Raw genomic sequence first — 22339 nt, 5'->3', positions numbered from 1 at the left:
TTCCCACTGATGGGTGAGTCCAGAACCAGAGGCCACAGTTTAAGAATAAGGGGTAGGCCATTTATAACGGAGTTGAAGAAAACTTTTTCACCCAGAGAGTGGTGGATATATGGAATGCTCTGCCCCAGAAGGCTGTGGAGGCCAAGTCTCTGGATGCTTTCAAGATAGCAGAATCAAAGGTTGTGGGGATAAGGCAGGAACTGGATACTGATTGTGGATGACCAGCCATGATCACAGTGAATGGCATTGCTGGTTCTAAGGGCTGAATGGCCTACTCCTGCACCTATTGTCTATTGTCTATTGTTTCTCTCCAATGAGAAAAGCCCCAGCTTGCTCAACGAATTGTCATAAGACATGTTTTCTAATCCAGGCATTATCCTGGTAAATCTTCTCTACACTCTCTAAAGCTTCCACATCTTTTCTGTAAGGAGGTGACCAGAACTGAACACAATATTCTAAGTGTGGTCTAATGAGAATTTTACAGAGCTTCAACATTACCTCCTGGCTCTTGAACTCAATTTCATGAGTAATGAAGGCCAGCACACCTTCTTAACCGCTGTATCAACGTGCATGGTAACTTTGAGAGATCTTTGGACATGTACCATAAGGTTCCACTGATCCTCCACACTGTGAAGAACCCTGCCATTAACCCTGTATTCTACCTTCAAGTCCAACCTTCCAAAGCATATAACTTCCCACTTTTCCGGATTGAACTCCATCTGTCTCTTCTCAGCCCAGCATTGCTTCCTGCCAATGTTCCATTGTAATATACGACAACGTTTACACGATCCACAACACCACCACCCTTCGCGTAAAACTTATTAACCCACCTTTCCACTTCCTCATCCAAATATCCAAGTTCAATTGCCTCCCTAATACTTAGAGTCAATTTAATGAAAGATGCAGTCAATTGGATGTGCCAGAATTACTGCAATAAACTGGTATGTTGGGCATTCACATGAAAGAAATCACTGGCACCAGCGAGCAATGTCCCAGGACTGCCCACATTTATGTTGTAGGCCTATATCTTGTGGCATTGGTCAACGAGCAGTAAGCGTCTGTTTTTGTCATACAATGCCAATCTTTAGATTAACTTGGTGCACCATTCACTGGATATAAAATGTGATTCATTTTTTGAGGAACCCAGAAATAGTTTTCGTTATATTGAGAGGGGACATGGGAAAGCTAGAACAGGACTTGAGAAGGGCTTGCCGAGTGGGATTAAGGAAAACTCCAAGGCATTGCTCATGAAGAACAGGAGGAATTAAGGGTCTGAGATTAGGACCGAACAGGGATAAAAGAGGAAACAATTGCCAGGAGGCAGGGGAGGTCCTTAATGATTACTTTGCTTCAGCATTTACTGGTCAGAGGGACCTTGACGAATGTAAGGACAACATAAGGCGCACTGATGCGGTGGAACATGTCGAAGTTAAGGAAGAGGATGTGCTGCAACTTTTGAAAAACATTAGGACAGTAGAGTCAACGGGTCCAGATGGGATATGCCCTATGCTACTATGGGAAGCAAGAAAAGAAATTGCTGTGCCTTTGATGATCTTGCATCGTCACTGGCGACAGGAGATTGGAAGGTGGTAAATGTTGTTCAAGAAGGGTAATCGGAATAATCCTGGGAGTTACGTCAGTTATGGGCAAACTATTGGTGCAGCTTTTTCGAGACAGGTTTTACGAGCATTTGGAGAAGCATTGTCTGATTAGGGATACTAAGCATCACATTTGGATTTGTAGGATGGGCCTCACGAGCCTGATCAGATGGGGTGATACGGTAACGTACCCGCTGCTGCTATCAAGATCCTCAGGACCCATGTCAACAGGTTCAGGAACAGTCATTACCCCTCAGCATTCAGGCTCTTGAACCAGAGGAGAGAACTTCACTCTCCCCATCACTGAAATATTCCCACTGAACTGGGCTCACTTTCAAAGATTCTTCATCTCATGTTCTTGATATTTATTGCTTATTTAATTATTATTTATTTTTTCTCTTTCTATGTGTGTTTGCAGTTTTTTTTGCACATTGTTATTTGCCCTGTTGGGTGTGGTCTTTTATTGATTTTATTGCATTTCATGTATTTACTGTGATCGCCCACAAGAAAATGAACCTCGGGCATTGTATATGGTGCCATATATGTACTTTGAAAATAAATTTACCTTGAACTTCTAGCCTTCCTCAGTACAATATGGACATGGATATATATCAGTGATTGATTACATTTTGGTTTGGCTCTGAAACAGACTCAGAACACCTTCCAGCGTGCATGAAATGCATAATTTTGAGCAAACATCCATTTTTCTGGAGACCAGAAAATATTTAACACACTCTGTCAGAAGTGTTGAATATCCAATTATGTGGAGGATGCCACTGAACATTTTTGCTATGATCTCCCACTTCAAAACTAATTTAAATACTAAGTTTTCTTTCCTCAGTCAGCAGACTTATTGTTCTGCCGTCTAAGCAAGCAAGATGAACAACAGCAGCCTTCTAAGACAGGCTGCTGTCTAGAGTATACTCCTGGCTTCAGTTCAAACAGAACTACTTTCTGCATCAGTGTGGGGGAAGGAAGAGGTGATGACTGTATCAGGACAGAGCTGGGAACAAATAGTTTGTGTAGAAGCCCAAAATCTAGAAGAAGTCTTTCATCTGGCATACCTCTCTCAGTAGACATGCGCTGCTTGAAGCCAAGCTGGAAAGCAGTGATAGATACAGGAAATCTCACAGTAACCAAGCGACCAGTTGGTAGCAAGTGATCTTTTTAAATTCAATGGTGAGGAATGTGTGCTCTGTTGTCAGTGTTTAACAGATGGATTTGCTGAACCACTGAGCCCCAAAATGGTAGTGCTGGGATCAAATCAACAATGCATGCTGTTTAACAACATGACCTGCCTTGCTACTGATATATATTCCGAAGATACCCGATGCACATCCACTCTCTGCATTGTTTAATATTCTAAACCAAACTATTGCTACTATGACTGCACACTGAACTAGAATCTGTCTGTCTAGGTACCATATCCGATGCGGACTTTGGTGACCATGGTTTTCCATGTAGATCTATCCTTCGTTGTTTGGATGACTTCTATTTCCTTGATATGTAGCCACCTGGCTATACTTTTGATGTACATAAGCCGAGATCTTCCTCTAGGTATATGAACTAGAATATGAACACTTAATCCCTTGAGAAAAAAAATTAATTTAAAAAATTAATTTAAATGGCTGAACTCTGTACTGAAGTGCTGTACAAAATTATATAATAATATAAAAATAATTTTAATGATTCTTTTAGGCAAATAATTTTAAGGTACTTTTTTAAAAATTATGAAACTGCAACCAGTGTTTTAACTTGAACGTTAGTATTCAAATTGAAAGTTGAGTTGATTTGATTTAATCAAGATAAATAAAGAGCGTCATTCAAAAGATTCATTCACTGCTTCACATATATGCACGTGTTGCCAACTTCTAATCATGTGATATTTTAGCTTTGCAAGTGAGCGGAAGGATAAAGTAATACCACGAAAGCACTGCTTTAAAAATGATAATGGTTTCAATCTTGCATATTCCACCATGGTAACATATCTGAAAGTCTGTGTGAACTTTACCCCAATGAATGGTTTCCAAAATGTTTATGGTGAAATGACTCTGGATTTCAAGAATGACCAACAATATTCATTTGTTATTTTTATTTCCACACTTATTATATCTTACAGAAAGAGACACGATTTAAATAGATTGCCTTTAAGTGGAGAAACCTTACAGTCACAGCAATAACAATAGTGCAAGAACAAAGTTCTTATCAGAAAGCCAGTAATATATATTTTAAATAGATTATGTACAAATATTTTCTTACTATATACAGTTATGCACTACTGTTAATGAGCTTTGTAATGAGGACTACATCAATACACAGTACAGTACATTTGACTTCTAGCCTATGCTTTAGTCAGTATTTTGAAATTATGCATGTCACATCCCATTGTTAGTAATCAATATTTGAATATTAACTCAAGTTGCATTGGTTACTGCAAAGCCAACGTGCAGGGCGTTTATAATTAATATTAGGGAAGATTACAGGGTGTTGAGACAGAATCAAACTGGTAAAGGTTGTTTAAGAAATTGCACTACAAGACAATTTATGAGGCAAGTAAACAGAAGGGAGTGAACATGTTGCTGAACTATTTGTGTACATTAAAAAAATAGGATGATAAACTTTGTGTTGTAACAGATATAATCATTCCTATGGTTACAAAACAATCAGGTAGCTAATAAGTGTCAAAATGGGTATCATACTATGTTATTTTTGGCATTGCTAGGAACTCTGGCCTTTTTTGTAAAACTTCCCAATGAGATAAATATAACTTGTGACAAAAAAAAGCAAATAACACAGCATAATCAGCAATTTGAGAAAAAAAGATGAATTAATGTTTATATTGGAGACCCTTGTTGATGGAAATCATCCACTTGTAACATAAACCTGTCTTTTCAGTTGCTGCATATTTCAAAACTTATTTCAGGTTTTCAGCATTTGCAGATTGTTATTTATTATCATTAAAGGAGAAATATATCTTCTATATGACTCGAGTTTTAATGAGAAAAATAAAATCTTAAACCTATAGATTATCTATAATCTCCAGGCATATTGGCAGATACTCACTGATGTATTGATTATATGAGAACAGACAGTTACCATTAAAATATTGCAGTCAAATATTGCTTTGCTTCAGATATAGGAGAAGCAAATTTGAAACATTTTTCATTGATGCACAACACCGATGAGTTTTCCTAATGAAACATTATAGTGTGTTAATTCCCCAAACTGATGTATGCATCATTAAAAAGACATGCACATTTCAGCCCAACTTATCTTTTTACATAAGTGCTCTACAGTGCTTAATAAAGGTTATTTATGTGCCTCTATAAGTAGTAGTTACCTTTAAAACACATTTGTAAGGTCTTCCACCAGACATAAGATCACAGCATTTTCAAATCTTTATCCATTTATTATATTTCAAAACATATTTAAAATTCTTGGTGACTGTTCAGAGGACCCATTGCTTACATGCCATATAGTTAGCATGCAAGCATGATACAAATTCTAATGGAGTTCTTTTCAAGGATGGTGAGATCTGAGGTTATTCTACCTACTGAATTTGGAACTGATCCTTCATAACTCACACTGCACCCACCGGTGTGCTGGCACAAAGATAAGGAGTTTATAATAAATCCAGACACTATATATTGAAGTTTGATGGATGAAATTTGCATCACATATTCTTCATTTAGAAAGGTCATTCTGTGCAGAAATGGTTTTGTTAAACGTCACTATTTAATTTTCATGCAGTACATTCAGAAATACAAGTGGTCAGAGGCAGAGGTTGAAATCTATTTGGGAATATTAACAAGCAGCTGACATAATAATTACTGGTTTGCCAAAAATTACTGTGGGGTAGTGTAAGAGATTCAAAGTATTTATGTCATTATTAGCTTATTTCTGTTCTGTTAATTTACTGCTGTCAATAAATAATTAATTTAATATTGTCAACCCAAGCAATGCAATCTTTATAGAATCAGTGATTCACTTAACCAAATCCAAGCTCATAGAAGGCTCTGTTATTTATTGAGGTAAAGGAAGAAATGATCACAAAGTTGCAAAAAAAGTAGTTATAGCATTTCATCAGTTGCATCTTGACAGTGATTAAAAACATTTTGGGCTGGTTTGTGCTGACCACCACCCATTAGCACAGACTGAATGAATCTTGTTTGTAATCAGTGAAACCCCTCGTAATACTTGCAAGTACCTCACTGTAGATAGTCCTCAACTACCGAGCCTTTAAAGTATTAAATATTAAGTTTGATCAAGAGAGCACAGTTTCTGATTCAATGATTTTTGATTCACTGATTTTGCTGCCTACAAGTACCTGAAATAATATTCAATTTTTATAAAGAACCATGCAATTGAATTACATTGCTGATAAAATCAGATGTGTGTTTGCACACTGATGAGTTCCCAATCTTGGGCTTATTACTTAGAGGAATCATTAGACAAAGACCTGGTGCGCGGAGCAATGGTTGAGCCATTTCTCCAGTCTCTTATTAACTGGCCCCATGCAGCATTTAAATGATGTAATCTGCCATCAATGCATCTGCCAAGCCCCATGGCTGTAATTTTCTGTGGAGCCTAAAATAAATAGTGGCTGGATAAGGGACTTTGGTGGGGCGGGTGGCAGAGATACTCAGAAGGAAAGAGAACTAATAGAATAAAAATCTAATTTAATCCCAGCTTCTTTTAGCAAATTATTATTTGGATAACTTTTATCTTTTGAATAATTTAAAATCCTTTTATAATTCAATCAACTGGTAAAACTCTACCTAGTGAAAGGGCTTATGAGATGACATGAATTGAGCTCTCATGATATTTATGAACATTATCTGTTTATTGCCTTAAAAAGTGATACTTTGAGGAAGAATTTGGTCTGCAATGCAAGATGTAAAATATGGCTGCACTGAGTGCCAATTTGGGGATGGTATTATTATGTGCAAAGTAAGCCTAAAGACATTTAGTCTGGATTATTTTTTCAGGTAACCATGACAGCCACCTATAAGAAATGCTTTTCTTAAATATACAAATAAAAAGCCATTCTTCATTCAATGACGCTGTGACAGAAAATTGATAGTGACAAGCCAGACCTGTTCAAATCAGGATATTATTTGTTGGCATATGTTACTGAAATATACATTTAAATATTAGAATGTATTACTACCTTGACAGAAGTTAGATTATCTTTTTCCATTCCTACTATCCCTAAGAATTGGAATTTACTATTGCTGGTGAGGCTATTGAATAATATTTTTTTCTTAAAATAGGGGTTCACTGAATTAAGAGGACTGAGGTTCAATTTTTATTGGTCTTGCACCTCTTGGTTGAGACGCACACCTGATAATTAAAACAAGCCTACAGAAATTTCTACCTATGTTTGCATAAAATATGAACTTAAAAAGCTGCTTCAACAGTAGGGCACCTAAAGAGGAGTTAGTAGAAAGAGGAATATGGACTTCACAGCAAGGAGTATAATCACCGTTGTGGTACTGTGTTGTCTTTTTAGCAAAGAAATGAAGATTGAGAGGCCACAGAATATTACTACTCCCAATAATGAACCCAATGGGGTAAAATCAATCATAGGAGGTGGTCAAGGGCATAAAATAAATAAAGACAAAATTTATAGAATTGAAATTCCTGCCCAAAACACAAAAATGTTCATAATCACAGTGGATAATTTTAATTCCCTTTTTCTATCACATAAGAATGATTAATTTGATCTCAACAATAGATTCTAGTGAGATAACCTCGTGAAATTGTTTTGGAAATCACCTCTAACCGCAAGAATATTGAAGTAACATGCCATAGCTGTCTAAGGGTACAGTAAAACATCCTCTTTCTCACTTCCATCTTGTTTTTGTCATGGTGGCAGCTAAATACCATTGACAGGACAAAGCGAGCACCAGTCTCTGTAGTTTGAAATAGGTAATCAGAAGCTATTACGTTAAGACTAAATGTTAGAGTTTAACAGATATAATCAGTGAAAATATGAGTGTATATTTGTTATTACTCTTGTGTTTCATCTACATTCATGTTTAAATAATTATTGTTTTGATTAATGCTTTTGATAAGTACACATAGCTTCTTTTGCACTTCAAAGACATAATGCCTGCAAGAACATCAGACATACATCACATTGCACATATTGTCCCAAGATTGACAATAATCCTATGTCATTTCATTACATTCATTATGGCCATCATTAGTCCAAGCATGGACTTAAGTATCCATCCATGTGAGATTATTGCTGTATTAATTTTTATTGACAGCTGTAAATAAATCTATTGAATCCTAACTATTTGAATATCTGCTGAACATTAACATTAAAAAGCCCTAGATAATTAAATATTTATATATATTTATACTGTATATTTATATATATAGATTTATTAAAAAACACACCATTATAATATTTCCCCACTTACTCAATCTGTATATTGACTGTATTATATAAAGCTGGAAACAGTAGCATTAAGAGTGAAGACCTATGTTAGATGTGAAGTCATGAGGGCACAATGCTGACTGGCATGCCACACCTTCCACCAGTGTTAGAATTTCCCTGTAAATACTGCACAAAGCTTATACAGTGAGAGGAAAATCAATGTGGAGATCTGTACAAAGATCTACAAACAGAAAACTCTTTTGCAATGCATTAGCAACTCAATTCATTACTGCACTTGTGTTTTGATGATGCATATGAAACCTAATTACAAGTACAGAGGAATGTAGACTTCTTTTTAAACCGTCACATTTAGGGATTAAACTAAAATATCTAACTCAATGAAAGGCATTTTAACTAACTACACATCAGGTTTAATTTGACTCTATATCATGGTCTTAAAAAAAGGAGCATAATGGATAAAGAAAACATACAATAATGTCTATCTGTAATTGTTTAAGTAAAGTGCAGAAATAATCTATAGGCCCTAAGGTGTTACTTCCACAATATGGCAGAATGTCAGCGACTTGATTTTGGTTTGTGTCAAAGCAGCAAAGCAATAATGTTATATATAATAGATAAATAGCTACAACCTTAACAATAGATTAATAGCTCTACGACCTTAATCTTACCATTCACGTCTGATTCGGGTACTTGAAAGCAAATTCAATCTATAGCCGCTTCATTATTTTATTCATAAATTGTACTGGTGATTAGAAATGTGGTGCTAAGCTACAGACAAAAATATATTAAAAACTAAAACATAAAATTATGTAATGGCTTAATAGATGTGCAAAAAAAAAACTAAGACTTACAGAAGTGACTGTAGCAATCATTACATCTCCAGCACTAATCTGATTTGTAGTACCTGAAGAACAGGCAAATTTGGCTAACTGTCTAGAAGAACCCAGAAATATTATTACCACCAAAACCCAGAAGATACCCTCAAAATCAGTTTAATGCGCCATTTTCTTTTCAAAAATAAATTAATTCACACCAGTCATTTTGAAATATAATGTGATATTTTTTCAATATCGAAAATCTGGCAGAAAAAGTCTCCCACTGAATTTCATGTAACAACAAAAAAGACATTCAAATAAATCTTCTTAAGGGGTCTTTAACCAACTTGGGCAGTAGTCTTTCCATAGACATCAGAGTAATCCAGTGAAATCCCAGAAAGTGTAAATCTCTCCAAGACACAAACATCAACTTTATTCATTGCTTGAAATGAGGTCAGAAAGTCAACCAATCAAGTAAAAAAAACAGTTGCTATTTTTTAGTATTACTTTTTCATTCACCATTAAATTACATGTGCCAGCTGAGTCGGTCTGGAAAATAAAACAAAGCTGCAGCGAGCAGAATGAGTTATCATTTTCCCTTCTGTACCTCTAATTGAGAAAATGTGTGCAGTCACGAAGCTCACACTGTAACAGGGCATTCAATGACCTTCTCTTCCAACAGAACTGCGACGATCAGAAACACAATGTATAGTCCAAACATTATCAAACCAAGAGCTTTATTCATTTTCCACTTGCAGGCTCCAATTGAAAGGATGACGAAGAGGAGCATGATGAAAAGAAGGACAATAGCACAGAACAAGCCATTGCTGCTGACTTGGACAGGGCGAAAGTTGTTGGTGAAGGCTTTCAAAAGCCACGGCAGGGGCAAGCTGAAAAAAGATGAAGAAAAATAGACTTCAAAGATTTCTGAAGCAGCATATTAAACCATTACTTCTTCCATTAATCATTTAGAGTTAAGTTCTACTACAAATGCAGAGTTTGATGTTATTGTGAAGGTAGATGTATATTTTATCTAAGAATAAAGAAACTGACATTTTAATGGTGCAGTGGTTTCATTTAATATCAGAGAACGCATCCAATATACAACCTGAAATTCTCACTCTTCGCAGGCATCCTTGAAACAGAAGAAAAACCCCAAAGGACAAATGACAGAAAAAAAACTTCAGAATCCCAAAGCCCCTTCCCCCTCACACAAGCAACAACAACCTCCCCCCCCCCGCCACTGACTCTGGCATAAAGCATCAGACCACCACCCACCATGCAAGCAACAGCAAAGCCCCCGAAAAGAGACCATGCCTTTCACATCAAGTACTGGTGTAGAGTGCAATCTTATCAGTCAAACTTATCAAGGCACCAAAAAGTCCTTCAAAGAGTCATGGGATCTTTTAGATTCAGTTGGAAAGGGTTAAACACCTCGCTTTGAAGAACATCTCTAACTAAAATACAGTGTCCCACTGCAATGGGTCAATGTGTCAAGTTCTGGAATGGGGGTTAAACCCAGCCTGCTGTTGCAGAGATTTGAGCAGTACAACTATGCCAAGCTGGAATCATTCAGAAAGTAATTACTTCTTTCATTGAGTAGCATAATAGTTTAACAAAATTGTGCTCATGCTTGCAATCTGCCGAGAAAGTGCAAAATGAAAGGATTCAATTTAGTTCCGCATGGTGCTAAGAACTTTTTAAAGATATTCAGATAGAAATAGAGGCCTAGTTGATAAGAACCCAAAGGTTGGTTTTCAGAGGTGCTATGGAGAGGGAAGCATTATGGATCTGGAAAGGGAGGAAAAGGGTTAGGAGTTGAATGGAAAGAGAATGAGATAAGTAAGAGTTGGTCTGAGTAAGTAGCAGGGAAACTACAGGAATGGCATGTCAGGGATTGAATGTGTAAGAGACTATTTGTTTGAGAAGCTGAAAACAGGATATAATTCAGCTTCAATGCTTTCTGTTAATTAATACACTAATTGAGTTGATGGATATACGTGTCAGTGCTAAAACCAGCGATCATTTGTGCACCCCTAATAATCTGTGAGGTCAGTGATGATGATGCTAAATCACCTCTACTCCCTACTGAGCACCATTTACTGCTTGGGCTTATAAATAGAATGGCTACCTCAGACAACAGAGGAGGGGAGAACTTAAACACAAATATATTTAAACACAGTCAAGTGAGCAATGCAAGAGATCTGTGAGTTGGTCAGTTGGCTATCCAGTGGCCAGCTGGTATATATGGAGTCAATAGAAAGGGCATAAATGCAACAAATGACAGAAAATTGGGCACAATTCTGACAGCATTCTATTTGACAGCCAAGTAAACCATAGATGGCAAGGTCAAAATTCCCTTTTATGAACTTACCCAACTGTAATGTCAAATATATTGCTTCCAACTGAGCTGGACACTGCCATATCACCAAGTCCCTTCCGCGCAACAATTACACTTGTGATTAGGTCAGGAATTGAAGTGCCTGCTGCTAAAATTGTCAATCCCATGATCTCTTCGGTGATCCCAATAGTCTCCCCAACCTATAGAATTAAAAGAATAAATATTGATTTATGTAGCACCAGTAAGAAGAAAATCTTGCACCTATATCGGGATTCATTCATAAAGATCACCACTCTAAATCAATTTAATCAACTTAAACAATTCCTGGAGAAAAGGATTAACTCAGCACATGCAAAAATATTAACAATCTTGAATCATTTTCTGGATACAGTATTGAAGACAGATTTGACTACAAGCAGAAAATAAAAAGAATGTCCATGAAAAGAATTGTAGCTTAAGAAAATGACCACTGATCACAAAGGATCATGGCAAGATTTTTTGTTGAGATCATTGCACAACTTTTTCATAGGTACTACATATAACAAAGCAACTCTGAACAATTAGCACCTTAAGTTTCTGATAATTCAAATTAAATAATATCAATTTGAAGGAAGAGGTGATCAGATTAATGGAGGTAGTCAGAGATTCTCTGTGGACTAACCTATTTCTCTCTCCAACAAATAAATGTCATAGTCACAAAGCACAGAAACATCTCCCTTGGCCCACTGAATCCACACTGACCACTAAGCACCAACTTGGTCAAATTCTACTGTTATGTTTTGTCACTCCAAAACATAATTCTAGTTAGGGAGATAGTTACTGCCTGTTACATCCCTGGCATTTAGGGCAGCAATGAAGATCTTCCATCTCTCTCTATTCATGGCCATCTTCTCTACTGTGCCCCAGGGTTGGTTCAGGATCCATATTTCTGTCTCTATGGTACAGCACCAAGTTGTCTTTGGTCTCCCACATTGCCTCTGCTCTTCAGGGGTCCTATGAAGTGCTGTTTTGATGACGGAGCTGGTGTCTCTTCTCGTCACATGCCCAATCTTTCTCCAGTGTTTCCTCATGATGATTGTGGCCATGTCCTCTTGGTGACACTGAAGGAGTGGGGCGTGGTTGGAGCTCTTCTTTGGTCAGAGAGTACAAAGGATCTTCCAGAGGCTCGTGGTGTGGGATGACGATTGTTCTCTGCCATGTGCCAGCATCCTGTGGACAGAACACAGCTCTGGTACAGCTTCACCTTGGTGAAGACATTCTACTTGGTTGATCCCCATGTGTTGCTCATTGATCTGAAGATGTTTCTAGCTTAGCTGAGTCAGCACTGGATGTCATCCTTGGTCCCACCATCCTGCTGAGCGACGGTGCCCAGGTAGGTGAATTTGCCACTGCTGGGTAAGTCGACGTCATACGCCTCGATGGGAGGAAGAAATTCTACACTGAGGGTCATGGTCTCAGTCTTTCTCTGGCTGACTCTGAGTCCAACCTGTCCACTAAAGGTACTCAAGTGCTAAGTTTTCTCTTGCATGTACTGGTGTGTACGTGATAGTAATGCGAGGCCATCCACAAAGTCAAGGTTTTCTAAAGTAGAAAACAGAGTCCACCTAATACCTCGCTGCTTATCATTTGCTGTTTGCCTCATAACCCAGTCAATCACCAGGTTAAATAATATTACTGACATCACATGGCTTTGCCTGACTCCTGTCTTGACTTCAAAGCTCAAATTGCAGACCTCAAATGTGCAGGTGAAGTTAGCACAGAAACTCTGGATTAGCTGGAGAACTTTGAAAGGGATCCCGTATAATCTGAGAATCTGATTGCTAGAAAAAGACAGACCTTGGAATGCGTGTCTAACTTTGTTTTTTTTACTTTAAGAAAGGTGCGCGCTTATCATGTGATAGCTTCATGATGTATACAATTCAATTACTCTTACATATAACCCACAATCCATTATGTAAACAATAAAGAATGCTTAAATATATATACATTACTCAAATATTACTGAAATATTAATTACACAACACTCCTCCCTGCTTATCTATAAACCCCAACTCAATGTCAAATGCATCTCAATTTATAAACATATACAATATAAACAGTATACTCAATAAAACTACTATATAGACATCCACAGCATAGTGGACTATTCTCTTAATAATCCTTCTGTTGCCTCCTTTACGATCTGACATCTCTTGGGTTTCTCATCCACAACATCATCTGACGAATTCTCTGTTTTCGTATTTCCATTGATTCCTTTCTTTTCGGCCTTCCATTCATCCATCTGAGCTTTGGTCTTTGCATCTACTTTTACAAGCAGCTTTTTTGTCTCCCATTTAAAGTTGATACTATAATCTTAATGCATGCAGAATAGATTCTGGCTCTTCATACCCACAAAAGCCAAATGCATGCAACTTTCCTGAAGCTTCTTGAATTCTCTTCCAACTTAAAATCAAGTCACATTTCACAAGTAACTGCCTGATTAACATATCAGAAGCTTTCTCAGATATGTTGCCCACAATAACTATTGTAGTTAGACCACTGCTTTTGTCACTTTCATGCTTACTCTGAGCAGCATGGTCCTTCCTTGGTCCAATAAGTTTTCCTATCAGAGTCCAAGTGGTTGGCACCAACACCCATTTAGACAGTTGTGGCATCATTCAGCACCTTTCAGATGACTTCATTGCAGAGGATGTGGAATGCAGATGATGGATGGATCTCCAACCAAGTTGTAGTTGTCTCAGTCAACCATGTCCTGACAATGCTAGTCCTGCTGTCTTTACCATAACCAGGCCAAGTGTGGCTTGTTGGTTGTTTATTACACTGTTACTAATGTCATTCTCACCAGAGTCATCTTTTCTCCATTACAAGTTCTTAACTGGATACCCACAGACTTCAGTTCTGTATCTTTGAAATGCTATTCAGACTTATTTTGTGGAATGACTGAAACATCCAAGCCAATGTTCAATTCCATTTTAATTAATTTTCCGTTCACTTCTGGTGTAAGGTGTGGTCAGTTTTCACATTGAAAATGACAAGGCTACTCAGTCTTGTGTCACTTTCATCATTATCAGATTGTCCATCAACAGCACATAGATTAATGCTCTTGAAACTGCAACTTTATTTTTTTTAGCTTTTTCTTTCCCCTGTGCAGTCCATTTATTTTTGTCTGCTCTTTGTATGTGTCCTACTTTGTTGCATTTTCTGCACATTTTACCTTTAAACCTGCATTGGTCCGGTGTATGTGAGCCACAGGCACAATGGTAACACTATTTGTTCAGGCAAGCAGGTTTCTATTTAGACATTGCAATTTTGCTTACCTCACTTTCATTACTGACTGCAACCCAATTGCATCTCTGTTGATGTATCCATTGATACAGCTATTTTAACTGTTCTTTTAAATGTAAGTTGTGCTTTCAGTTAGGAACCATTTTTGAATACTTTCTTTTAGATTCCACAAATTAAACAACCTCTCAGTACATCATTAAGCCCATTATAGAATTGACAATACTCAATCTTTTCAAATCAGCCATGTAGCCTAAAAGGGGCTCCCCTTCCTTTTGATTCCTCTTATGGAACCTAAAACTTTCTGCAGCCAACAAAGGCTTTGGTTCTAATTGTTCCTGCATTACTTTCATGATATCAGCAAAGCTCTTTTTGGCTGGTTTGGATAGAGCAGTTAAACTTCAAAGCAAACTCTATGCCTTTAAATCCAATGTACTCAGCAAAATTTGCATTCACTTCTCATCAGTTATTCCATTTGCTATAAAATACTGCTCAATCCACTCAGTATACAATATCCAGTTATCTCTTGTGTAATCAAACATGCCAATCTTTTCAATGTAGCCAGACATTTCGGCTCTTTTTTATATGATTATTATCACTCAGTACTCATTGCTTATGAACCCAAGAATTCTTCCATTTTCTGCCTATTTTTTTTAGAAAAAAACAATCATCTTTCCTTTTGCAAAGGAAGCACACTGCTTGAAAGGGAAAAAAATGCTGCACTTTTTTAAAAACTTGATTGTTTCTAGTTGCACTTTCTTTTTAAAACACAAGTATCTCTCCATGCTTTAATGGGAAGGTAGCCATCTTCGGTTTGATTTAAAAATACCTCATTGCCACTGTTATGTTTAGTAGCTAAAATTTAAATCTATTTGCAAGAAAAAAATGGAGCCTTGAATGTGATCTAACTTTGGTTTTTACCAGTTTTACCAATCGCAATACTAGTTTTTTATAGATTTAAAAACATTCTTCCTAGTGAAGGTATTCTTGGGTTGAGATTACATGATTTTGACCAAGCAATGGTGAAAAAATGGTGATATATTTCTAATTCAAGATGGTGTGCAGCATAGAGGGGAGATATAGGTAGTGGTGTGCCATGCATCTAAAACCCTTTTCCTTATTGATGATAGCAAATACAGGTTTGGGAGGTGTTTTTGGAGTCATCTGGGGGAGTAAATGCAATGAAATTTGTAGAAGAGATACCCTGCAGTCCTCTGCATGCTGGTGATGGAAGGAACGAATTAGGGTAGTGGATGCGACAGCAATCAGTGGATGATTTTGAACTGAATGGTGTCAAGTTTGTGCCTGCACATATCCAAGCATGTATTTAATGTTTAATGTTAATGTTATTTATGTTATGTTATTTATTTTTCTAGTTTTCTGGCTCTGAGAATTACATAATAAGCTAAGTTGATACCATTGTTACTGGATGCCAATTATTTATTTATTGAGATACAACACAGAACAGGCCTTTCCGGCCCTTTGAGCCACAATGGCCAGCAACCCCCTTATTTAACCTGAGTCTAATTGCAGGATAATTTACAATGACCAATTAACCTGCCAACTGGTACAGCTTTGGACTGTGGGAGGAAACCAGAGCACCTGGAGGGAAACGGTCAACGGGAGAATGTACAAAATCCTGACAGACTGCGGTGGGAATTGAACCCGGGACGTCTGGACTGTAAAGTGTTGTGCTAACTGCTAAGCTACCGTGCCGCAAGGAGGAACACACTGCTGCCGTGCGTGTTGGTGGTGTATGAATTACAGACTGGTTGATAGGGTGCCGATCAGGCAATCAAGCAGGCTGCTTTGTTCTGGATTGTGTTGGAATTCTTGAGAGTTATTTGCACTGCACTAAGTCAGGCGAGTGGAGATTATTCTGTCATGCTCCTGACTTATGCCTTGCAGGTTGTGGGAAGACCATGGGATAGCAGGGCGTGAGTCACCCAGTGCGGGATTTCTAGTCTCACATGGCTGGGTCTAGTTGAGTTTCTGATCAACGATGACTCCCGGATATTAATTGTGGGAAATGCCACTGATTGTCAGGGTTAGGTGTTTAGGTGCAATCTTCCTTGAAACAGTCATTGCTCAGGATGAATATTACTTCCCAGTGATCAGCGTGCTGTTCAGGTTTTGCTGCATGCAGGCAAGGACTGCTTCATTCGCTGAGGAATTGTGAATAAAATTGAACTTTGAGCAAACATCAGGAAACATTGGAAAAGATACTAATCCTTCATAAAGAAAATTTTGAAAGTAACACTGCATCAAAGAAAAGTCAAATCCTTGGTCACTTTGTGACTAGCAAGTAACATTACCATATTATTTTTGAACATTGTGGACTATTGCTTCCTTACTCTTTTTTCTCCCCTCAGACTGGGTCTAAATTTCAAGCATCACCACTCGACTCAGTGGGAGAATAGGGTCATGCTCAGCAAATGCAAGGGAAGAGTGTTGGTTAATTTCTGCAGAGCAGTGGCTCTCAGGCAAGTCCCAGGAAGGAAAGGGAAAGAGTAATTGAAAGCAGCTCCCAGATTCAACTGCAGTGCTGGTTGTTGCCATGGCACATGCCATGGGCATAACATAGAAACAAATGGAGTACAGAAAGCCTAACATTCTTACATCGACACGAGGCATCTAATTCACATCTTCAGAGGCTAAAATTTGTTCAAGATAACTACCTATGTTACCTGGAATTTAATCTTTACTAATGTGGCAAATGTATAAGCAATTAATTATTATTTAATTTTTTTCACCTGGAAAATAGACACAGAGAATTTGTTTTAGTTATAATGTATCTAATTGCTCGGGTTGATAAATAATCACCTTTATAATGACCAATACAAACATACCCTTTTAAAATATAAAGAAATCCCATGATTTTAATTTTGGTGTTTCCATTCTACAGTTGTATCTATTTCTCCCAACACATCAATGGTCTAGATCAGGGGTTCCCAACCTTTGTTTGCCATGGACCTCTACCATCAACTGAGGGGTCCATGCATCCCAGGTTGGGAGTCCCTGGTGTAGATTTTATAGACTTTGTCAATCACCTTAGAAGATGGCCCTGTTGTAAAGATTCATCCCCTTGTGTGCAGTAACTAAACATGTGATGCAGTAAAGTGTGTCAAGATTTACTTTCAAAATTAGTTTCCAGATTTCAGAATATCAGCCCTATGTACCGTACATACATTCTTCTAGTTTACTTACAACGGGGGGGGGGGGGCTGACTTTCACTTAGGTTAAAGGGTTAAAGATATTAAGATTCACTATCCGATAACTACTTAATGAGACAAGGAATAAAACAATGGTTCATAATTACTGGAAATGAATGTACTTACCTGGTGAGCCCACCAGACCATTAGATAGGAAAAGCCTGCAATCCAGGTGATTGATCCAAAGAAGGAAATCACAAAAAATTTCCTGGCGCTCTGCAACATGAGAAAAGCATGGGTCATTTTTGAGTGGACACTCCTAAATCAGCACAACTCAAAATAAACTTGGGTATCAACTTATGTAACTTGAACTGTACAAGCAATCTTCCAGTAATGGTAAATTATTTTGTTAACCAACAAAACAGCTTGTTTTTAGGGAGTTATTTTTATTTCTGGAGTGGGAATGGATTATTTCTTTAACAAGCTTTCCATGTAATTCCCACTTCCCTTTACACCAAATCACACCAATGCTTCATTTAGCATCTACATTATTTCAGTTTTATGATAGAGGTTGTATAAAAAGAAACTGGGTTATAAGAAAATACTTCCACTGAACATACTGATCATAAATCTTCCAATCTTAGATAGGATCAAATTAGGTATACTACAAGTCCTATTTGATTTGTCCTAAATACATTAAGAAATTCATAAAACGAATAATGCTACAATCATCAATTCTAATTTTCCCTCAAATTCTCTGAATGATATTTGAGGCATCTGCAGTGATTCCTTTTATTCCAACATACATGGAATTTGTTTCTCTACTGCATCAATGTATTTTGTCACATCCTCAAAGAATTCACTCAGGCTCACGAGGCATGACCTACCCCTCACAAAGCCATGCTGACTATCTCTAATCTGGCTATGCTTCTCCAAATACTTGTCAATCCTGCCTCTAAGATTCTTCTCTGATAATTTGTCACCACTGAAGTAAGGCTCATTGGTCTGTAATCCCTGGATTATCCTTACTTCCTTTCTTGGACAAAGGAATTACATTTGCCACCCTCCAATCACCTGGTACTACGCCTGTGCCAGTGAGGATGTAAAGATCATCACCAAAGATGCAGCAATCACTTCCCATGCTTCCCATAGTAACCTGGGGCATATCCCAACCAGCTCCAGGGATTTACCAATCCTATTGCTTTTCAAAAATTCCAGCACATATGCTTTCTTAACATTGACATGTTCTAGCATATGAACCTGTTTTACATTGTCCTCACAAATGTCAAGGTCCCTCTTGCTAGTAAGTACTGAAGCAAAGTATTCATTAAGGGCCTCCCAATCTCCTCCAACTCCAGGCAAGCTTCCTCTACTATTCTGATTGGTCCTACCATCACTCTAGCCATCCTTCTGTTCTTCATGGGCATGTAGAATGCCTTGGGGTTTTCCTTAATCTTCCACGTCTTAGCCTCCTTCTAGCTCTCCTAAATCCATTCTTCAGCTCCTTCCGGGGCATCTTGTAACTCTCCAGAGCTCTGTCTGATCCTTGCTTCCTAAACTTTGAGTAAGCTTCTATCTTCCTCTTGACTAGATATTCCACATCTTTTGCCAATTATAATTCCTTCACCTCCCTTTCCCTCCATCAATGGGACAAACCTATCCAGAATCCCAAGTGTTCCCTATAAGCAACCTCCACATTCCTGTTATGCATTTTCCTGAGCACATCCATTCCCAATTTAGGCTCCCAAGTTCCTGCCTAAAAGCATAATTCCCCCTTCCCCTCTCCCTTGAGATTAATAGTCTTGCACGTGATAAAACTTCTAACAATTACTTCTAAAGATTTCCTTGGTGTAGAAATTAAATTAAATATAAAATTAATTTTATATTGTATGTATTAAAGAGACAATGGAACTGAGCTTTTATTCAATCAAATGAACCTGACCCTGCCTCTCTACTAATAAGTTTTAGAGACCTGTTTGCTTCCTTTTCCTCAGCGTCATTCTTGCTCTCCACTTTCACTTGCTTCATTGCTGCAGATGCAGTTTCCCAATACTGTGCATACATTAAAACACTGAGAAAAGAAAATCTGTACTGATGCTTACCTTCTTCCTAACGTCAGGCAAGGTTAACCACAAGACGGACACAATAGGCAGTATAATTAGAAAGATAATTCGTTTACGTGTTGTATCTGGCCAGGCCAAACTAAGTGGCTTATCTTCATCTTCACTCTGTGTGGTAACTTCAGCCTAACAAAAAAAGGATGGGACTGTGATTTAATATTTAATGCAGGTATGTGACACAAACATTATGATTTCTGGAAAAATGGATTTTTCTTATCACAGTTATACCGCGTAGAAACAGGCCCTTCATCCCAACTATTCCATTTTGTCCAAGTTGTCTACCTAAGCAAGTCCCATATCACTTTAAAACTTTCCGAATCATGTACCTGTCAAAATGCCTCAAACTTTGTACCAATTCCTCTGATTGCTTATTCTACATACTTACCACACTTTTTTGTAACCAGGTTGACTCTCAGGTCACTTTTTAATCTCACCCCTCCTCCTTTAATCTAGGCCCTTTAGTTTTAGATCCCCCTACCCTAGGAAAAAGACTGTGATTATCTACCTTAACTATATCCCTCACAATTCTTGCATCTCTCCTTCCAAATCCCCCTCATCCATATACCTATCCAAACTTCCTTAAGTGTTAAAAGTCAATCCACATCTACCACTTCTGCTGGCAGCTCATTCCACACTTGCACTACCCACTGAGTGAAGAATTTACTCCTTAGATACCCCTTAAATATTTCACCTTTCACCTTAAAACTATGACCTCTAATTTAGTCTCATTCAACCTGAGGGGAAAAGCCTGTTCGCATCTACATCCCTCAATTTTGTACACCTCTACATGAACTCCCAGCGCTCCCAGGAATAGTTCTAACCTATTCAATCTTCCCTATAACTCAGGCCCTCAAGTCCCAGCAGCACCCTTATACATTTTCTCTTCAGTCTGTTGAACTTACTGATATTTTTCCTCTAGGTAGATGACGAGAACTGCACACTATACTCCATATTTGGCCTCACCGACATCTTGTACAACTTAAATATAACATCTCAACTCCTGTACTCAAGGCCCATGTGCCAAAAGCTCTCTTTATGACTATCCGCCAGTGACGCCACCTTCAAAGAGTTTTGGATTCTTATTCCTAGGTCCCTTTGTTCTACCACATTATCATCTCAATCATTAATACAGGTGATAAAAAGAAACAGACCCAACACTGATCCCTGTGGCACACCACAAGTCATAGTTCTCCAGTCAGAGAGACGACTATCTATTTCCACTCTGTGGCTTCTCCTGCTAGGCCAATGCTGAATCCAATTGGTTACTTCATCCTGAATGTCAAGTGACTTAACCTTCAAGAGCAGCCTTCCATTGGGACTTTGTCAAAGGCCTTGATGAAGTCTATGTAGACAACGTCTACCACCTTCCCTTTACCAGACTTTCTGCCATTGATCATCAAAACTGAGCAATTGTTTGGTTGGCAGAAGGAAAAAAACAGCTCTGCAGTCATGTTGATAAGCAAAGGTTAAAAATCAAAACTGTGTACTGATTGAGAAATGAAAAATACTCATGATTAATCTGGGATTTCAATGGAGTAATCAAGACACCTCTGAAGTCAAAATATTCACACAGTTCTGGATTTTTCAAGAAAAATTCAAACCTACTTTGTTAGTCCAATTTATTTAAGATAATTAATGACTACTTCAACAGATCATATTAACAAGGACAATCGGATCAATTAATTCTAACTTAACTATCAATAATTTTGTTTATTACAAATACAAGTTGAAATCACAGTTTTCCCTATTTTCAAGCTCCTGTATAAATAATCATGAATTATAAATAAATAGTTTTAAAACTCCTCTTATATTATTACAATAGTTTATTGCATTTGTTTATCTTTGGAGCTGGGATCACAGCTTATCACTGTTGAAAGAGTCTATGTTCTAGGTTTTACATACATAATCGACTGAAATCTTTTGTGAATTGATATAACAGCTTTTTTGTTCTTCATCATTTACAGCAGAGCCTTATTTTCCAAGGTACAGTAATTGACCCAAAATATACTGTTCAATGACATAAAACAGATACCCTGAGACCAATTTTCTGTTTTCAGATGGTGATGTCAAGGCTAAATTACTGCCTTTTTGCTGATCACCAGTAATCAGTTTGTTTAGGATAATCATGATAATGAGTCAATATCTCTGCCTGTTTCAGGAGGCTAAGCTGAACAGGGTGGGGTGCACATACATATGTATACAGAGGTTCAATTACATACTTAGATAGGACAAAATATTTGAGGTTCATTGGTTGTACTCTTTTGATTAGGATCTGGTAAAGAGTGATCAGATACCGTTAAATATAAATAAATAAATAATATATATTCATTCGTTTGTTTGTTTATTTTTATTTATTTATTTATTTATTTAGAGTTCTTGGTTGCAGGGGTGGGCTGGAGAAGGGAATGGAAAGTGCAGTTGATTGGCGAGCACCCGTAGCATTAGTATGAAGTTATATATTAACGTGGGTTGGACTGTTTAATAACTATAATGAACTACTGGCACAATTACACTGCTAGCTCTCACCTAGTATTTGTTGGGGATACTAACAATTCCCCAAAGATCACCCCAGCCTAATTGGTGGTGAAGGTCATTGGTAATAAAGTAGGCTGGAAATCAACG

The 22339-nt window shown here is 37.6% G+C and overlaps 1 protein-coding gene across 3 annotated transcripts in view; it reads right to left on the bottom strand.

The window, feature by feature from the left end:
* Positions 1 to 3692: 3692 nt before the first annotated feature.
* slc24a2 (solute carrier family 24 member 2) overlaps positions 3693 to 22339 on the bottom strand; it is a 259466-nt gene continuing 240819 nt past the window's right edge. For all 3 annotated transcript variants that reach the window (XM_063069018.1, XM_063069019.1, XM_063069020.1), the window contains 4 exons: positions 19700 to 19843; positions 17784 to 17873; positions 11197 to 11363; positions 3693 to 9712 (listed from right to left, as the gene is read on the bottom strand). In XM_063069018.1, coding sequence (XP_062925088.1) covers positions 9463 to 9712; positions 11197 to 11363; positions 17784 to 17873; positions 19700 to 19843 — 651 coding nt within the window. In that variant the 3' untranslated portion in view covers positions 3693 to 9462. The remainder of the gene's footprint in view (positions 9713 to 11196; positions 11364 to 17783; positions 17874 to 19699; positions 19844 to 22339) is intronic.

The sequence above is a fragment of the Mobula hypostoma genome, chromosome 16 (genome assembly GCF_963921235.1).
Source record: "Mobula hypostoma chromosome 16, sMobHyp1.1, whole genome shotgun sequence".
NCBI classification, from domain to species: domain Eukaryota; kingdom Metazoa; phylum Chordata; class Chondrichthyes; order Myliobatiformes; family Myliobatidae; genus Mobula; species Mobula hypostoma.
The sequence above is the reverse complement of the archived record's forward strand: the minus strand, read 5'-3'. Positions and strand labels throughout refer to the sequence as shown.